Source organism: Myotis brandtii, unplaced genomic scaffold (assembly GCF_000412655.1).
Source record: "Myotis brandtii unplaced genomic scaffold, ASM41265v1 scaffold907, whole genome shotgun sequence".
Taxonomy (NCBI): Eukaryota; Metazoa; Chordata; class Mammalia; order Chiroptera; family Vespertilionidae; genus Myotis; species Myotis brandtii.
The window spans coordinates 314,050-327,957 of NW_005371734.1; the positions used below are offsets into that span (position 1 = coordinate 314,050).

At 38.5% G+C, this 13,908-nt stretch overlaps 1 protein-coding gene across 1 annotated transcript in view; it reads left to right on the forward strand.

Moving 5' to 3' along the window:
* Positions 1-10,165, forward strand: part of KCND2 (potassium channel, voltage gated Shal related subfamily D, member 2) — a 29,554-nt gene extending 19,389 nt beyond the window's left edge. Inside the window, exons 4-6 of the mRNA XM_005885491.2 lie at positions 1,800-1,892; positions 5,221-5,468; positions 7,535-10,165. Of these exons, the coding sequence (XP_005885553.1) occupies positions 1,800-1,892; positions 5,221-5,468; positions 7,535-7,712 (519 nt within the window). The 3' untranslated portion in view covers positions 7,713-10,165. The remainder of the gene's footprint in view (positions 1-1,799; positions 1,893-5,220; positions 5,469-7,534) is intronic.
* The last annotated feature ends 3,743 nt before the right edge of the window (positions 10,166-13,908 follow it).

A 13,908-nucleotide genomic window follows, 5' to 3' on the forward strand; every position in this document is an offset into this window, starting at 1 on the left:
GGGGGGAATGCCCCCCCCCCCCCCCATCATCTTGGCTTCTACTGAGCATGTGCCCAGCAGAGGAATTTCCCCTTTGTTGTTCAGTTACTTCCCCCGCCCCCCACCTCCCTTAGTCTGGACAAGTGGGCTGGTTGTACACTGGAGAGATTGGAAAGCTAGTCCTTCCACCCAACACAGGAAAGGGAGAGGTGTTGATCCCATTGGTGGGGTAATGCCGTGATCCCTTGGCGAGCCTGAAGCTGTCACTTCCAGACTTCATTAGGCTTATGGTTCAATTCAGCTACCTGGTTTATTAGGCATGATGTCTGATTCAGCTCCCTAGTTGATTAGGCTTCTTAATGTCTGATTCCCTTTGCTCCCTTCCTTTATTAATATCTAGCTATTTATGCTCGCAATCTGAGAGCGTGGCACCCTCAGAGAGCCCAGATGCCCTCAGCCTTTTCACATGCCTTGCCTTATGCATCTCTTCCACTTGGCTCTCCCTGAGTCACATTATATGCCTTTATAATAAACTGTTACTCTAGTAAGTAAAATGTTTCTTTGAGTTTTGTGAGCCGCTCTAGCAAACTAATCAAACTCAAGGAGCAGATTGTGGGAATCCCTGATTTATAGTCAGTTGGTCAGAAGCACAGGTAAACTGTCCCACTTGCAATTGGCATCTAAAGTTCAAGGAGAGATCACTAGAACCTCTAACCCAGTGGTTCTCAACCTTGGCTGCACATTAGAATCACCTGGGAATCTTTTTAAAATCCTGATTTCTGGGCCTCATCCTCGGGAAATTCTGTTTCTTTATTATGGGATGGGGCCCCAACATTAGTAACAAAGAAACAGAATTTCCAGAGGATGAGGCCCAGAAATCAGGATTTTAAAAAGATTCCCAGGTGACTCTAATGTGCAGCCAAGGTTGAGAACCACTGCTCTAACCTATAGCCAGATGGTCAGAAGCCCAGGTGATCATTTGCAATTGGAATCTAAGGTGGGGAGAGGAGAGTGAAGGACAGTCTTGCAAGACTGAGCCCTCAACCTGTGTAATATGATGCTGTTTCCAGGTAGACAGAGTCCAACTTGAGCTGAATTGTAGGACACCACTAGTACACAGACCATTTCCCTGCTTGATGGTGTTGGGGCTAACCCCCACCACGTCAGATTGGGTTTAGAACCCTTTTTACATGGGAAAGGTAAAAAACGCTCAATGACTCAAATACCTAATTATTTTTTATTTAAAAATTAGTTGTGTTCCTTAAAGTTTATATGAGTGGGAGTAGGGGATAGCATGATGTCTCCTTTTATTTTTTTTAATGGGAGGGCACACCATCTAGTGTTATAAATATCACACAGTATGAAATACAATTTGAGAAACCACTTTTAGCTCAAAACTTTCCTTTAATATTTAGGATTCCAATAATTGTTACTTACAAAATAGCTTTTATTTAGGTGAGCATAATGCCATTCCCAGGATTATCTAAGTATTAGATTAAATTTTATTAACCAAAAATAATGGCTGTCAGGTTTTCAAAGTCAAGTGGTAGTTGAAAGAGTAGAAGAGATTTAAATTTTCTGTTCAGGGAGGCAAGTCTAAAAAACCAGACTGCTAATTTGAAAAGAAAAAATGTAAATAATGATTCTCAGACTTAAAAGCAACTGCCAGGCTGTGCCTTTCTGTCTAAAATAAATAATAATAAAATGCTGACATTTAATCTCAAGAAATAGGACAGCTCTCTCTCTGTGGCAATGTGCAGTTGAGGTTCTCATTGTTTGCAAATATGATAGAAAAGACTCTGTCTTCTCTGTGTTCACAGTCCTCTGAGGATGAGCAGGCCTTTGTCAGCAAATACGGCTCCAGCTTTGAAAGCCAGCACCACCACCTGCTTCACTGCTTGGAAAAGACCACGGTAAGGAACCGGCATCACTGCCTGCCCCGGTCCTCACAGTCTCCCATTTGCTTTTGTGAATACTCAGTCCTCCTAGGAAGGACTTCACTGCCCACATCACTGGAAAATAGAGTAAAGGACAAAAACGAAAGAAAACAAAACACGAAATTACTTCAAAAGACTGTTGTGACATTTCCATTTGGAAAGTGTTTGAGAGACTTATTAAAATGTTGTTATCCTTAGTGGCTATCCTCACTCTAGTCTAAAATACTAGTGTAATATGGATGGAAAGTTGTTTTCCAATAGCCAAATGCAAGTCCTATAAAATATCATTTACCCTGCCCGGCCGGGGTTGCTCAGTGGTTGAACGTTGTCCCATGCACCAGGAGGTCACCAGTTCGATTCCTGGTCAGGGTGCATGGCCAGGTTTTGAGTTCGATCCCCAGTAGGGGGCATGCAGGAGACAGCCAATCGATGATGTTTCTCTCTCATCAATGTTTCTACCTCTTTATCCCTCTCCCTTCCTCTCTGAAATCAATAAAAACATATTTTTAAAGGTAATTTACCCTGATTTTGAAAATGCTAATTAAATATAAAATATTAATGGAGTTCAAGTGTTCCTGACATCTGGATGAAGGGAATATCAATAGCAATAATACAAAATAAAGAATGACGAAATATAAGCATTTCTTCTTTTTTAATATATTTTTATTGATTGCAGAAAAGAAGGGAGAGGGAGAGAGAGATAGAAACATCAATGATGAGAGAGAATCATTGATCGGCTGCCTATGCCCCCTACTGGGGATCTAGCCTGCAACCCGGGCATGTGCCCTTCACTGGAATCAAACTTGGGACCCTTCAGTCCCCAGGCCGAAGGCTCTATCCACTGAGCCAAACTGGCTAGCGCAATATAAACATCTCTGTAATTCACAGGTATAATGAATACATATAGTAAAATTATTTGTTCTCATAAGAAAAAAATGGTGTTGAATCAGTGTCATGACCCTTTGGCTGAGAATTGAGTGTGCATTTCTCCATTTATAGGCTCCCAATTAGACTTCCTCTTTAGTAAAGCCATCCTTTCCCTAGCTGGCTTGTCAAAAGACGTCCTAGTGTGTGACCACAGAGCAGAACGAAACTTTCACCGTATTTGGATCAAGTCTTCTCACTCACTCACCAGAGATGCATATTTGTGTTCTCAATTCCAATAGATTGCCCATACATGTATTCATTTACTTTCATTTACCTATATAGTCATTCAACAAATATGCATGACTTGCCTACCATGTGCCAGACAGTGAGCCAAGACCTAAGATATGCCGGGAAGTCAGGTGTGGTCTCTACCCCCATCAATCTCTATGGGGGGACAAAGCACGGATATGCCTAGGGATGGGCAGTGAGCAGCAAAGCAACAATGGGCCACGGTGTAGGGGGCAAAGAGGATGGAACCAGAGGGTACAGAATCAGACAAGGCTTTCTGGAGGAACCTGAGTTCAGACCCACAGGATGACTGAGAGCCAGTTAGGCAAAGAAGTACAGGGGCTAAAAGGTGATGTAACCCGAGGAAGGCTAGAACTTGCTCCAAGAGGACTTTGAGGGTGGTAGGAAGGAGAGCGTGTAGCATAGCACACGGGGAGACAGAAAGGCGGTGACTAGCTCATGCTAGGTTTTCGAGGCACGTGCAAAATTTTTATCTTCATCTCAAATGGAAAATTATTTGAGGGTTTAAACAGGGAAATTACAGGATTGTGGCTGCATTTTAAATAAAAATACGGACAGGTCTATAATTTCCTAATGTAAACCTTTGACATTTAAATAAGTAACATTAATAATAGAATGTATTTATGACTATTTCCTTTTCTTTCATTTTAATTTTTTTTACTTTTTTACCACTTAGGGCTTTTTAAATCAAACATTATTTAATACCAATTGATACAGTTTAAATTGAGCTGCCTATGAAAATATATGGTAACCAGCAGCAGAATGACTTCTTCACTTCCAGTCACTGAGGAGACAAATTAGAACCTCATGCATTGTAACTTACATTATGTGTGTGAGATGTGCATTGCCAGAGAAGAAAACAGAGTTTACTGAACTGTATTTTTTTTTAGAAATTTAATAGTTAACATAAAACTCTATCTTCTCTAAACATATTTTTCTCCAGACTTTCAACTGTAGAATGCTAAATTTCGTTTACTTCAAAATGCTTGTCTCAGCAAAGAAATGACAAAATGAGTAACTAAAACAATCTATTTCCTATTAGCCAGTGAATTGCTTCAATTGTTTTGCTAATGGTTAGGCTGAGAGATAGTTAAGTGGAATTCTGCATGTGCAAAGTCTCTCATTATAAGACTATTCCCACCAACACAAAGAAAAAAATAGTAATTGAAGTCATTTTTTAGTAGCTTAGACCAAAAATATTTTCCTTTATACTATTGAGGTAAAAGTCTTCCATAAGCATTTTAGGAGACAATGCTTTGCTTCAAATATTTTTTAAAGCAAATTTTACACTGTGTTTTTCTAAGATGGAGAATATGAAATTATTTCCATCACTATTTGCTTCTTGGCTAGAACCCTAAACACAGGTAGAGATTCTGAACACGCTTAGTGATATGTCACAAAGATAAGAAAGGAGACCTGGAAAGTTCAGTGCTAACCCCTTCTGAGTCAGACATAAAGTGACACATTTTGCAGATAAATATATAGTATTTGTTTAATAAATCATATATTTCTCTTCACTGAGAATTTTATAGGAACATCTAAAGAAATGGGAAGTGTCCTAGGTACCTTATTTTCTAATTTAAAAGTATTTTCAATTCCATGTGAAACTATTTGCTTTTATATAACAGACAATCTAACTTGGATTAAAATAGTCTCTTTCTCATAATTTCAATCTGTTTAAAAATAAGTCAATGTGAATTTACACATTTTTGTGGGTGTTATCTATATTCATTTTCAGGTTTTTTTCTTTAGTTTATAATCTCCAGTTTAAATAAATAAATGATATTTCAAGATAAAGTTAGCTTACAAATAGATACTAAATCAGCCTTCATGTGTCAATCAGGTGTAACTAGAGAGATGTTATTTTCCCACAAATGCCGATAGATATTAAATCAGCCTTCATGTGCCAATCTCAAGGTGTAACTAGAGAGATGTTATTTTCCCACAAATGCCAGTATTAGGTAGCTTTGATGTTCTAATCTTTATAAAAATGGTATTAGTTGTCGATTGGATAGTCTACATGTATGTGGACATTTTTTTAGTTTTAAAAATAAAACTATTCATTTGCTTTTTTAAAGTTAAAGTGTGTTTCTCCCTTTCTTCACATTTTTTTTCACCTATGGAACAGAATCACGAGTTTGTGGATGAACAAGTGTTTGAAGAAAGCTGCATGGAGGTTTCCACTGTTAATCGTCCTTCAAGTCATAGTCCCTCTCTCTCTTCACAACAAGGAGTCACCGGCACTTGCTGTTCACGACGACACAAAAAAACTTTCCGCATCCCAAGTGCCAATGTGTCAGGAAGCCATCGAGGCAGTGTGCAAGAACTCAGTACGATTCAGATCAGATGTGTGGAGAGAAACCCGCTATCTAACAGGTAGATTAATCTCTGTGGACACACACCTGTGTGGTCCCCGGAGCATATCTCCACCTGCAGTTGTGTTGCTACACGTGTGGCATCTAAATCCTAGTTCCTAGAGTTTAGAATGAGACAAGACTTAGACTGCAACAAGCAGGAAAATGGATCTACTGTAATATTCCTTGAGTCATAGAGTAGTTGTAGCAATATTAAAAGAGCAGAGAAAAGATAAGGCAGGCAGGCAACCACAAATGCATTTCTACCTCTTCAATTCCACAGCTGTTTCCTATTTGAACAGACACTCCTATACCCAGGAGCCCCATAGGTAAAAACAAATCGCCTGAAATGATAGTTAACACTGCTGAAAGAGACCAGTGAAACTGACATTGATGTGATTAAAAAGTATTCAACAGCACCTTTAAATAAATCAACAGTCACTGTGACAGTGAAAACTGGAAACTATATCTACACAAATCTTTTGAACCAGTATACAATTTTGATCAAAAAAAGTATTTTGGCCACAATAAACACAAAAATCAATCCAATTCCAAGCAAGATAAGTGAAATGCTAAAATGGTATGTCTAGTGAGTTTATGGACCATTGAAGTGAAATTTTTCCATTGGTGTTTTCCTTTTGTTTCTCTTTATTTCCTTGTTTTTACAAGTCATTAAAAAATCAATTTGGCCCAAATAATTTTACTTTGTTCTTCAAATTAAGTAGCTTTTCTTTTTAGATTAATAACCAATAATTGAGTGCCATTTCTTTGGTGGTATCCAATAATCTTTGTGGAAAACCTGGATGAGATTCTGAATTTGGGTTATGTTGATTTACATCAATCAGATATCTCTGGAATCAGAATATTAAATGTTGGAGCAATGAAAGATTTCTGTCTCGAAAATATTCTACCACTCCAATGTAGAAAATGGAGAAGTGTTTAGAAAGAATTTTTTAGGCCATAAACCTTTAAATTAAGTTTTTCATGAAAATAAAATAGTTTGAAGTTCTCATGTATGCCCTCCTTTCTCCTTTCCCCCTACCCCCTCACCACTTAGAGTATAAAACTCATGCAAGAATACCACTTGGGAAAGCCTTTAAGTATTAGTAATGGCTAACTTTTGGGGGTTCTTAACATTTGGGTGTTACTAAGTTGAAAACTTTAAGGGCACCCTATATCCCAAAGGGACAAGATAGTGAAATGATGCTGTGGTCAAATAATTGAGGCATATCTACAGTATAGCTCCCTTTCATAATGGTATCTCAAAACTCTTAGAGATTCTGTCTTAAAGAAAACTATTTTATTTTGTTCAACTCAGTGTTTCAAAAACATACCTTCTTACATTTTTATATAACATTTGTTTGAAAAACACTGATGGAATCGAATTTAGCTGGTTTTTACACATTCATTTATGATTAGGGACCTGACTAATGTTCACTTTAACATACAGAGTGGGATAAACATAGGTTTGTAGTTGTATGTGAAACAGAGTTTCATTATTATTTACATTATTATTTATTAACGAGAGGCCTGGTGCACGAATTCATGCACAGGTGGGGTCTCTTGGCCTGGAGAGTCATCAGGGCCGATTGGGGCCGTCTTGCCCAGTCCCAATGGGGCCATCAAGGCCAGTGGGCCAGGAGGAGGGACCATGGGAGGTTGGATGTGGGAGTGCACTGACCACCAGGGGGCAGCTCCTACATTGAGAGTCTGCCCCCTGGTGCTCAGTGCACGTCATAGCAACCAGTTGACCATTCGTTTGACCAGTCCTAATGGTCGCTTAAGCTTTTATATATACAGAGATAGATTATTGTATTATTTTTCACGGGAAAAACTGTAGACCTACTTTTGCCCACCTTGTATGCAGAGATAGGTTATTGTATTATTTTTCATGGGAAAAACTGTAGACCTACTTTTGCCCACCTTGTATGTTAAGGTTTGGTGCTTCCTTTCTTAAAATTATGGTGATTATTCTTAGACATTTAAAAAGTCACTTATAAACTTGACATCATGTACACCTGTATTGTAGGCAAAAACATTTTTAAGTAAACAACTTACCCTCTTAAATCTATTTTCTTCCCTCATCAGCCGATCCAGTTTAAATGCCAAAATGGAAGAATGTGTTAAACTAAACTGTGAACAACCTTATGTGACTACAGCAATAATAAGCATCCCAACACCTCCAGTAACCACTCCCGAAGGAGATGACAGGCCAGAGTCTCCCGAGTACTCAGGCGGAAACATTGTCAGAGTGTCTGCTTTGTAGACAGTTGGAATCAGGTCTAGGGGAATTTGAGCCCTGGCTGTGGAGAGAATTCCAATGTGGAAGAAAGAAGACAAGATACACGTTTTGCAGCTGAAAATGGCGAAGCAAGAAGGTTGGTAGTGACACAAAAACAAAGCTTCCAAACCAGAGGATGGAAATAAAACCACCAAATGGCATTTCTTTAGAGTTTGACCTGTTGTACCGAGGAATAGTCTGTGGCCCTTCGGCTTTGTGAATGAGCACAATGAAATGCCGCCTATTGATGCTTCTTATGACCAGAACTCTTTTATAATAAAATAAAATAAATCTTTGAACCTAATGTTTCAGTTGAATGCAAAACAAAAAAAAATATGGAAAACATTTTGATAAAAATATTTCCTGTTAAAACCATGAACATTGGCTATGATGAAGATTATTGCATATTGAAAAATTCACGCAACACATTTGTATTAACTGAAGGAAACCATCATAATGCATGCTAGGATTCTTTGGAGTAGTGATCTCAGTTTCCTTATGTTGTCTTCAGAATAGGCATGATAAACTATAAATGTAGAGAGGGGGAATTTCTGTGCACTTACTACAAGCTGGATGTTCATGTCCCATGGTGGGCTGTGCAAATAAACTATTGGAACTGCAGCATTTCTCACGGGGATGCTCAATAATAAATCTAAAGTGTGCAGATAGTGCGGTATTATCATTTTACCTTGCACCTAGATACTGTTACAACTGCAATAATTCATAATACACCTGTTGTATCAGGAATCGGGATTTTTGTTGTGAGACTTTCCAGATTTTCATAAATTCTGTAAGAGCCACATTCATAGGAAAACGTCTAGTGTGGCCAGGTTTTAGATAACTTTTTAATCCCAAACTCTTGTGTCATACATGTTTCTCAGTAATATTCTTTGATCCACCTTGTCCCCATGACAGTGCATTTCCTGTTCCTGTGCTAACATTTCTTTTGGGTTTATTGTCATCACCTGGACTAACGTTTTGTAGTTCAATGGACTTTCCTACTTTTGTATTCCCCAACAAATCATCTTGTAAGTCGATTATCATCAACAATCCTCTCATCAAAAATTAGAAAAAAGGAGTTCACATCCATGAATTATTTCTAACCTCTTTGCTGTCATGGAAAAGCCCAATTATTGGATGTACCACTGTATGTTTTATACAAAGAGTTGGCTGGGACTATTATCACCGGATCAATGATCCCAGAATCTCACTTGATGTATTATTTATTTTGCTTTAGATCTAGAATAAATTTTGAGAATAACTCATGTGAATTGAAATGCAGAGATAAACTGAAGTGGTTTATGTAACAATTTTTGATGAAAAGCACGCTTTCTATGCCCCTGGAAAGGCAACCCAAGTTTATCTCAGAAAGGTTCCTGTATAAGGCAAGGAGTCATTTTCTCCACTAAACCAGGAGGACAGGAGTTTGATGATGCAAAGTTGATCTCTATGTACATTTCAGTAAAAAGTCTCGATACTTTTTCACCTTTAAAATATATCAGCAGACATGTCTGCACGTGACAGTGTAAAAATGTTTTATGTCAAATGAAAAGTTTTGTTCATTTCAAACCACCAGTGTTAAGGAATAAAGCTTAGCTCCATACATGGAAAGAATTAATAATTATCCCTCTACTGTAGAGATTTTTAAATGCTTATCATAATTTATCATAAAAAGGAATTAATCCAACTATTTTGAGTGAAGCCAGAGGTTCTTGCTTCCCATTTCTAGAACTGCTTCTAGAACAATGCTGTGCACACGGTAGATTTTAATCAGCATTTGCTGAGTGAAATGAAGACAAACTTCTCTCTCTCGGGAAGAATTGCCTTTATTTCTAGAATGTCTTTTAAAAAGCTACTAACCTTCCTGGAGTGTGAATACTAACGATTATATTAACACCTGCCTCATGCCACTTTATGCTTCTAGAGCAAATATATAGTGAAACTTCTTTGATGGCATTTGTTGAAAATCTTTTTAAAAAGTAGACTAAAGAAACCACCATCGAGAATACATAGGTCTTTTGATTCCCAATGAGAAGTTCTATTTTTGTGTTCTGAACGTTACATTTAAAAAATGCAGTTCAGTTTGATTATTTCAGTTAACAATTCTGCCTCCTTTTCAACTTATCATTTATCCCAAACTATTACTTTGTTTAGACTTTTTGGAAAAGAAAAAGAAACTTTTTGGTGTTTCAGGTGATTTAAAAATATACTGTGCCGGTGGTGAATGACTCTTGATGACTGTGTTAAGTGCATCTGTATTGTAAGTGAAATGTAATAATTTCTGTGTGCCATATGGAGTAACCAAGGCCATTGTTTTGGGCAATTTGGTTTGAAACTCATATGTCTTTATTTTAAAGGGTAGCCTAATATCTGCATTATGCTGGAAAAGTAGACCTTTGGAGAATACTTAAATAAAACATGTGCATGCTTGAACAGGATCACACGGCTGACTGGTGCCCTTTTTTCTTGGACTTCCTTCTTTTCCAAAACCTAGAACATGCCACACTCCTAGTGCATATCTAGGAGAACTCTGTAACATGTGCTCCAAGAACCCATCAATTGTAGCAGTTAAATCTAGTCTAAACCGGCAGAGAGAGTAGTTCTGCCAACAATGGGAAGTTAGCAGAGCCTTGTTAACATCATTAAAAGATAAAAGAGTGTCACTGCTTTCCGTGGTCGTTTTTGGAAATATCTTGGCAACTCCAACTCCATAGCTACTAATTATGATCATTTAATTTTGTTGCAAGATTTTATTGGTCATTAAAAAAAGATGTAGTAGAGTTAAAACCAGTGGTGTGTCATACATGATACTATCAAATAGAGTGCTCTCTGCAGGCTGTGACCCACAGTTTATTAGCCTGTACCCCGCATGCCACCGGCTTCTTGCACAGTGTGGGCCAGAGAGAACGCTGCTGCCTGAACCTTATAAACTCCTTGACCTCCACTACTTGAGTTAAGCAAAGAGCCATTCTGAGGTAATAACTTTGGCCAGAATTCAATAGATTCTTAGTCAAAGACTCTTTTCTACCTAAGAAAACAGACGGTGATTTATTTGTTTGTTTATATGTGTCGTGTCTCTCTCTGAGTATACACTGAGTGGCCAGATTATTATGACCACCTGATGTTTGTAGGCAAATTAGCTATAATTTCCCGCTAGAGTTGCTAGAGGGCCAGATCATTATAAATGTCTGAATAACACAACATACCTAAGAATCGTTGCTGATCAAGTTCATCCTATCATGTTGATGGCGTATCCCAATGGAGATGGCTTCTTCAAACAAGACAATGCACTATGCCACGGTGCTCGTATTGTGCAGGAGTGGTTTCAAGAACATGAGGGAGACTTTACCTTGCTTACGTGGCCCCCACAATCACCAGATCTCAATCCAATGGAGCATTTGTGGGACGAAGTTAAAAGAGCCATCAGGCAGCTGGTTCCACAACCATCAAATCTCACAGAACTGGGCAGTGCTATTCATCAGGCATGGTGTCAGATTCCTCGCATCACCTTTCAACATCTCGTGGAGTCAATGCCAAGAAGAATCGCCACAGTATTGAAGGCAAAAGGTGGCCCAACGAAGTACTGATGGGGTGGTCATAAGAATCTGGCCACTCAGTGTATATATAATATATATACACATACTCATAGGTTTTATTCATTTTTTAAAATATGCACATACCGATGGTTGATGGTTTCTGTCCAGTAAGGGACAAAAAAGTTTAAAAAAATGTTAAGAGATAATTAGAAGAACAAAACAGAATAAATCATTTAGTAAAGACAGTGATTTTAACTAGTGGTCCTTCTGTTGGATAGTCTCTATTCTTTTTCTTTATTAATTCCTTTTCTTTATGGGCTTTGATTTATTGAGATGTCAATCTTGCATTAAAAAGGTTCAATATACCTCCCTATTTCTTCAACTTAGCTACAATGTGGACTTGCAAAGAGCCTCCAGAGAGTTATATCAATGTCTGCCAGCAACAGTGCTCAAAAGAATAAAAAATGGTTCTTTATATCAAATAAATGACTCCTCAGAGATTCATTAGGAAAGGCGTCTTGTCTTCCTAGGGTGTTAACAGCTGTTTATTTTATTAACTCACAGATACGAAAAAGGGTTATTGCTCTGTACTGTTTAAACTTCACCAGAATTGTCAACACAATTGTGCAGACACACTCTATTTTTTTTTTTTAAGTTTAAATTTCTATCTACCTGGGCTGGTTGTATTTAGGGTGGCAAAACATTCTCTAAAGGGAACGATTTTTTACTTGTAAAAAAATAATTACTTTTTTGGAATTATTATTTTTGAATAGCACATTTGCTTAAGATAATTATATAATATTAGAGGCCCAATGCACGAAATTCGTGCAAGAGTAGGCCTTCCTTCCCCTGGCGGCCGGAACCGGCTTCCCTCTGGCACCCGTGACCCGGGCTTCCCTCGCAGTCCCGACTTCATCGAAAGGATGTCCGGTCTAATTAGCATATTACACTTTTAATATTACAGATATTTATTGCAAAAAGTTTTTAGTGTAAACAATATTAGATCCATCTTGTACCTTCTAAACCTTTGCTCTCTACTGCCTGCCTTACTTTTTCCTTTCTTTCTCTAGAGCACTAGTCATTCTGTTATTAGCTTATTCTCCCTCTTTCCCTAATCATAGTTTTTTTTCCTCTGGTTATTCTATGGAAACCCAATACAGTGGGGCCTTGACTTACTAGTGTCCCGACGGATGAGTTTTTTGAGATACCAGCTCTCTTGGCCTATTTTTTGCATTGAGTTGATAGAGTAATTTGAGTTAACGAGCTCCTTAACGAGCTCGGTCTCCGAACAAATTAAACTCGTAAGTCAAGGCCCCACTGTAAATGACTCCTCCTAATTCTACATATAACTCAAATCCTTGAGCCTGTAGGATGTGCCAGACATTGCATTAGGTGCTAGAGCAGCGGTTCTCAACCTGTGGGTCTCGACCCCTTTGGGGGTCGAACGACCCTTTCACAGGGGTCGCCTAAGACCATCAGAAAACACATATATAATTACATATTGTTTTTGTGATTAATCACTATGCTTTAATTATGTTCAATTTGTAACAATGAAATTGGGGGTCACCACAACATGAAGAACTGTATTAAAGGGTCGCGGCATTAGGAAGGTTGAGAACCACTGTGCTAGAGAAATAGAGATTTAAAGTTCCAGACCAAATCCTCCTCAGGCAGTTATATAGGAAAAATAGCTTAGAGCAGTGGTCGGCAAACTGCGGCCCCTTGAGTGGGGCTCTGCCACAAATACCACTTGCAGGCGTGCACGTACAGTGCGATTGAAACTTCGTGGCCACACTCAAGGGGCCAAAGAGCCGCATGTGGCTCGCGAGCCACAGTTTGCCAACCACTGGCTTAGAGTACTCTCTGCTTCACACTGCTGTTCATAATCTTATCCTACAAGTATTCTCCTTTCTACATATTGACAGTGATTTGGCTACTTCAATCTCCCAAAGACATCTCTTCAACAAAGGCTGCATCCAGATAGTATTCTCCAAAGTTCTTTCTAAAATCTTCTCACATCATTAAAATACTCTTTCTGCAGGCCATGGTCCTCCTGTTGGAGGAGGGGTTGCAGAAAAGGACACCCATATCCTGGCCTACCTGCTTGGAGAAAGATTAGAAAGCGAGCCAACACAGAACAAAACAGAAGAGGAGGCAGAACTTCACATTTGGATTTTTATTCTAATTTAATCCAGCATTTTCTTTCGTTGGATCAAGTTAATTACTTTGTTAGAGCTAAAAATTGTAACACCAAAAGTTACTTACCTTAACGTATTCAGTTTTAATAGTCAAGCGCCAATGAATTGCTCTGAGATCTCCCAGGTTCCCTGTACAACAGAGGACAAAACCCTGAAAGAGCAGAATAGGGAACTGGTACTGAGACGTGGGCCAGAGGATTGGAACAGCCCAAGCATGGACCTTGACCTCGGATAGATGAATCTGCACATTTCCTTATCACAGGCACTGGATATAAAAATTCCAGAAGTAAAATGTCATGCACACACAATGTTACATAAGATTTAATCTGGATTGTAAAATCCTAATGCAGCCTTTCAATATACAGTTTCTTTCTCCCACAGATTCACAGTGAACACGAAAAAACAGTGATTACAGCAACCATGAAAAGATAACAATGTTACTGCGCA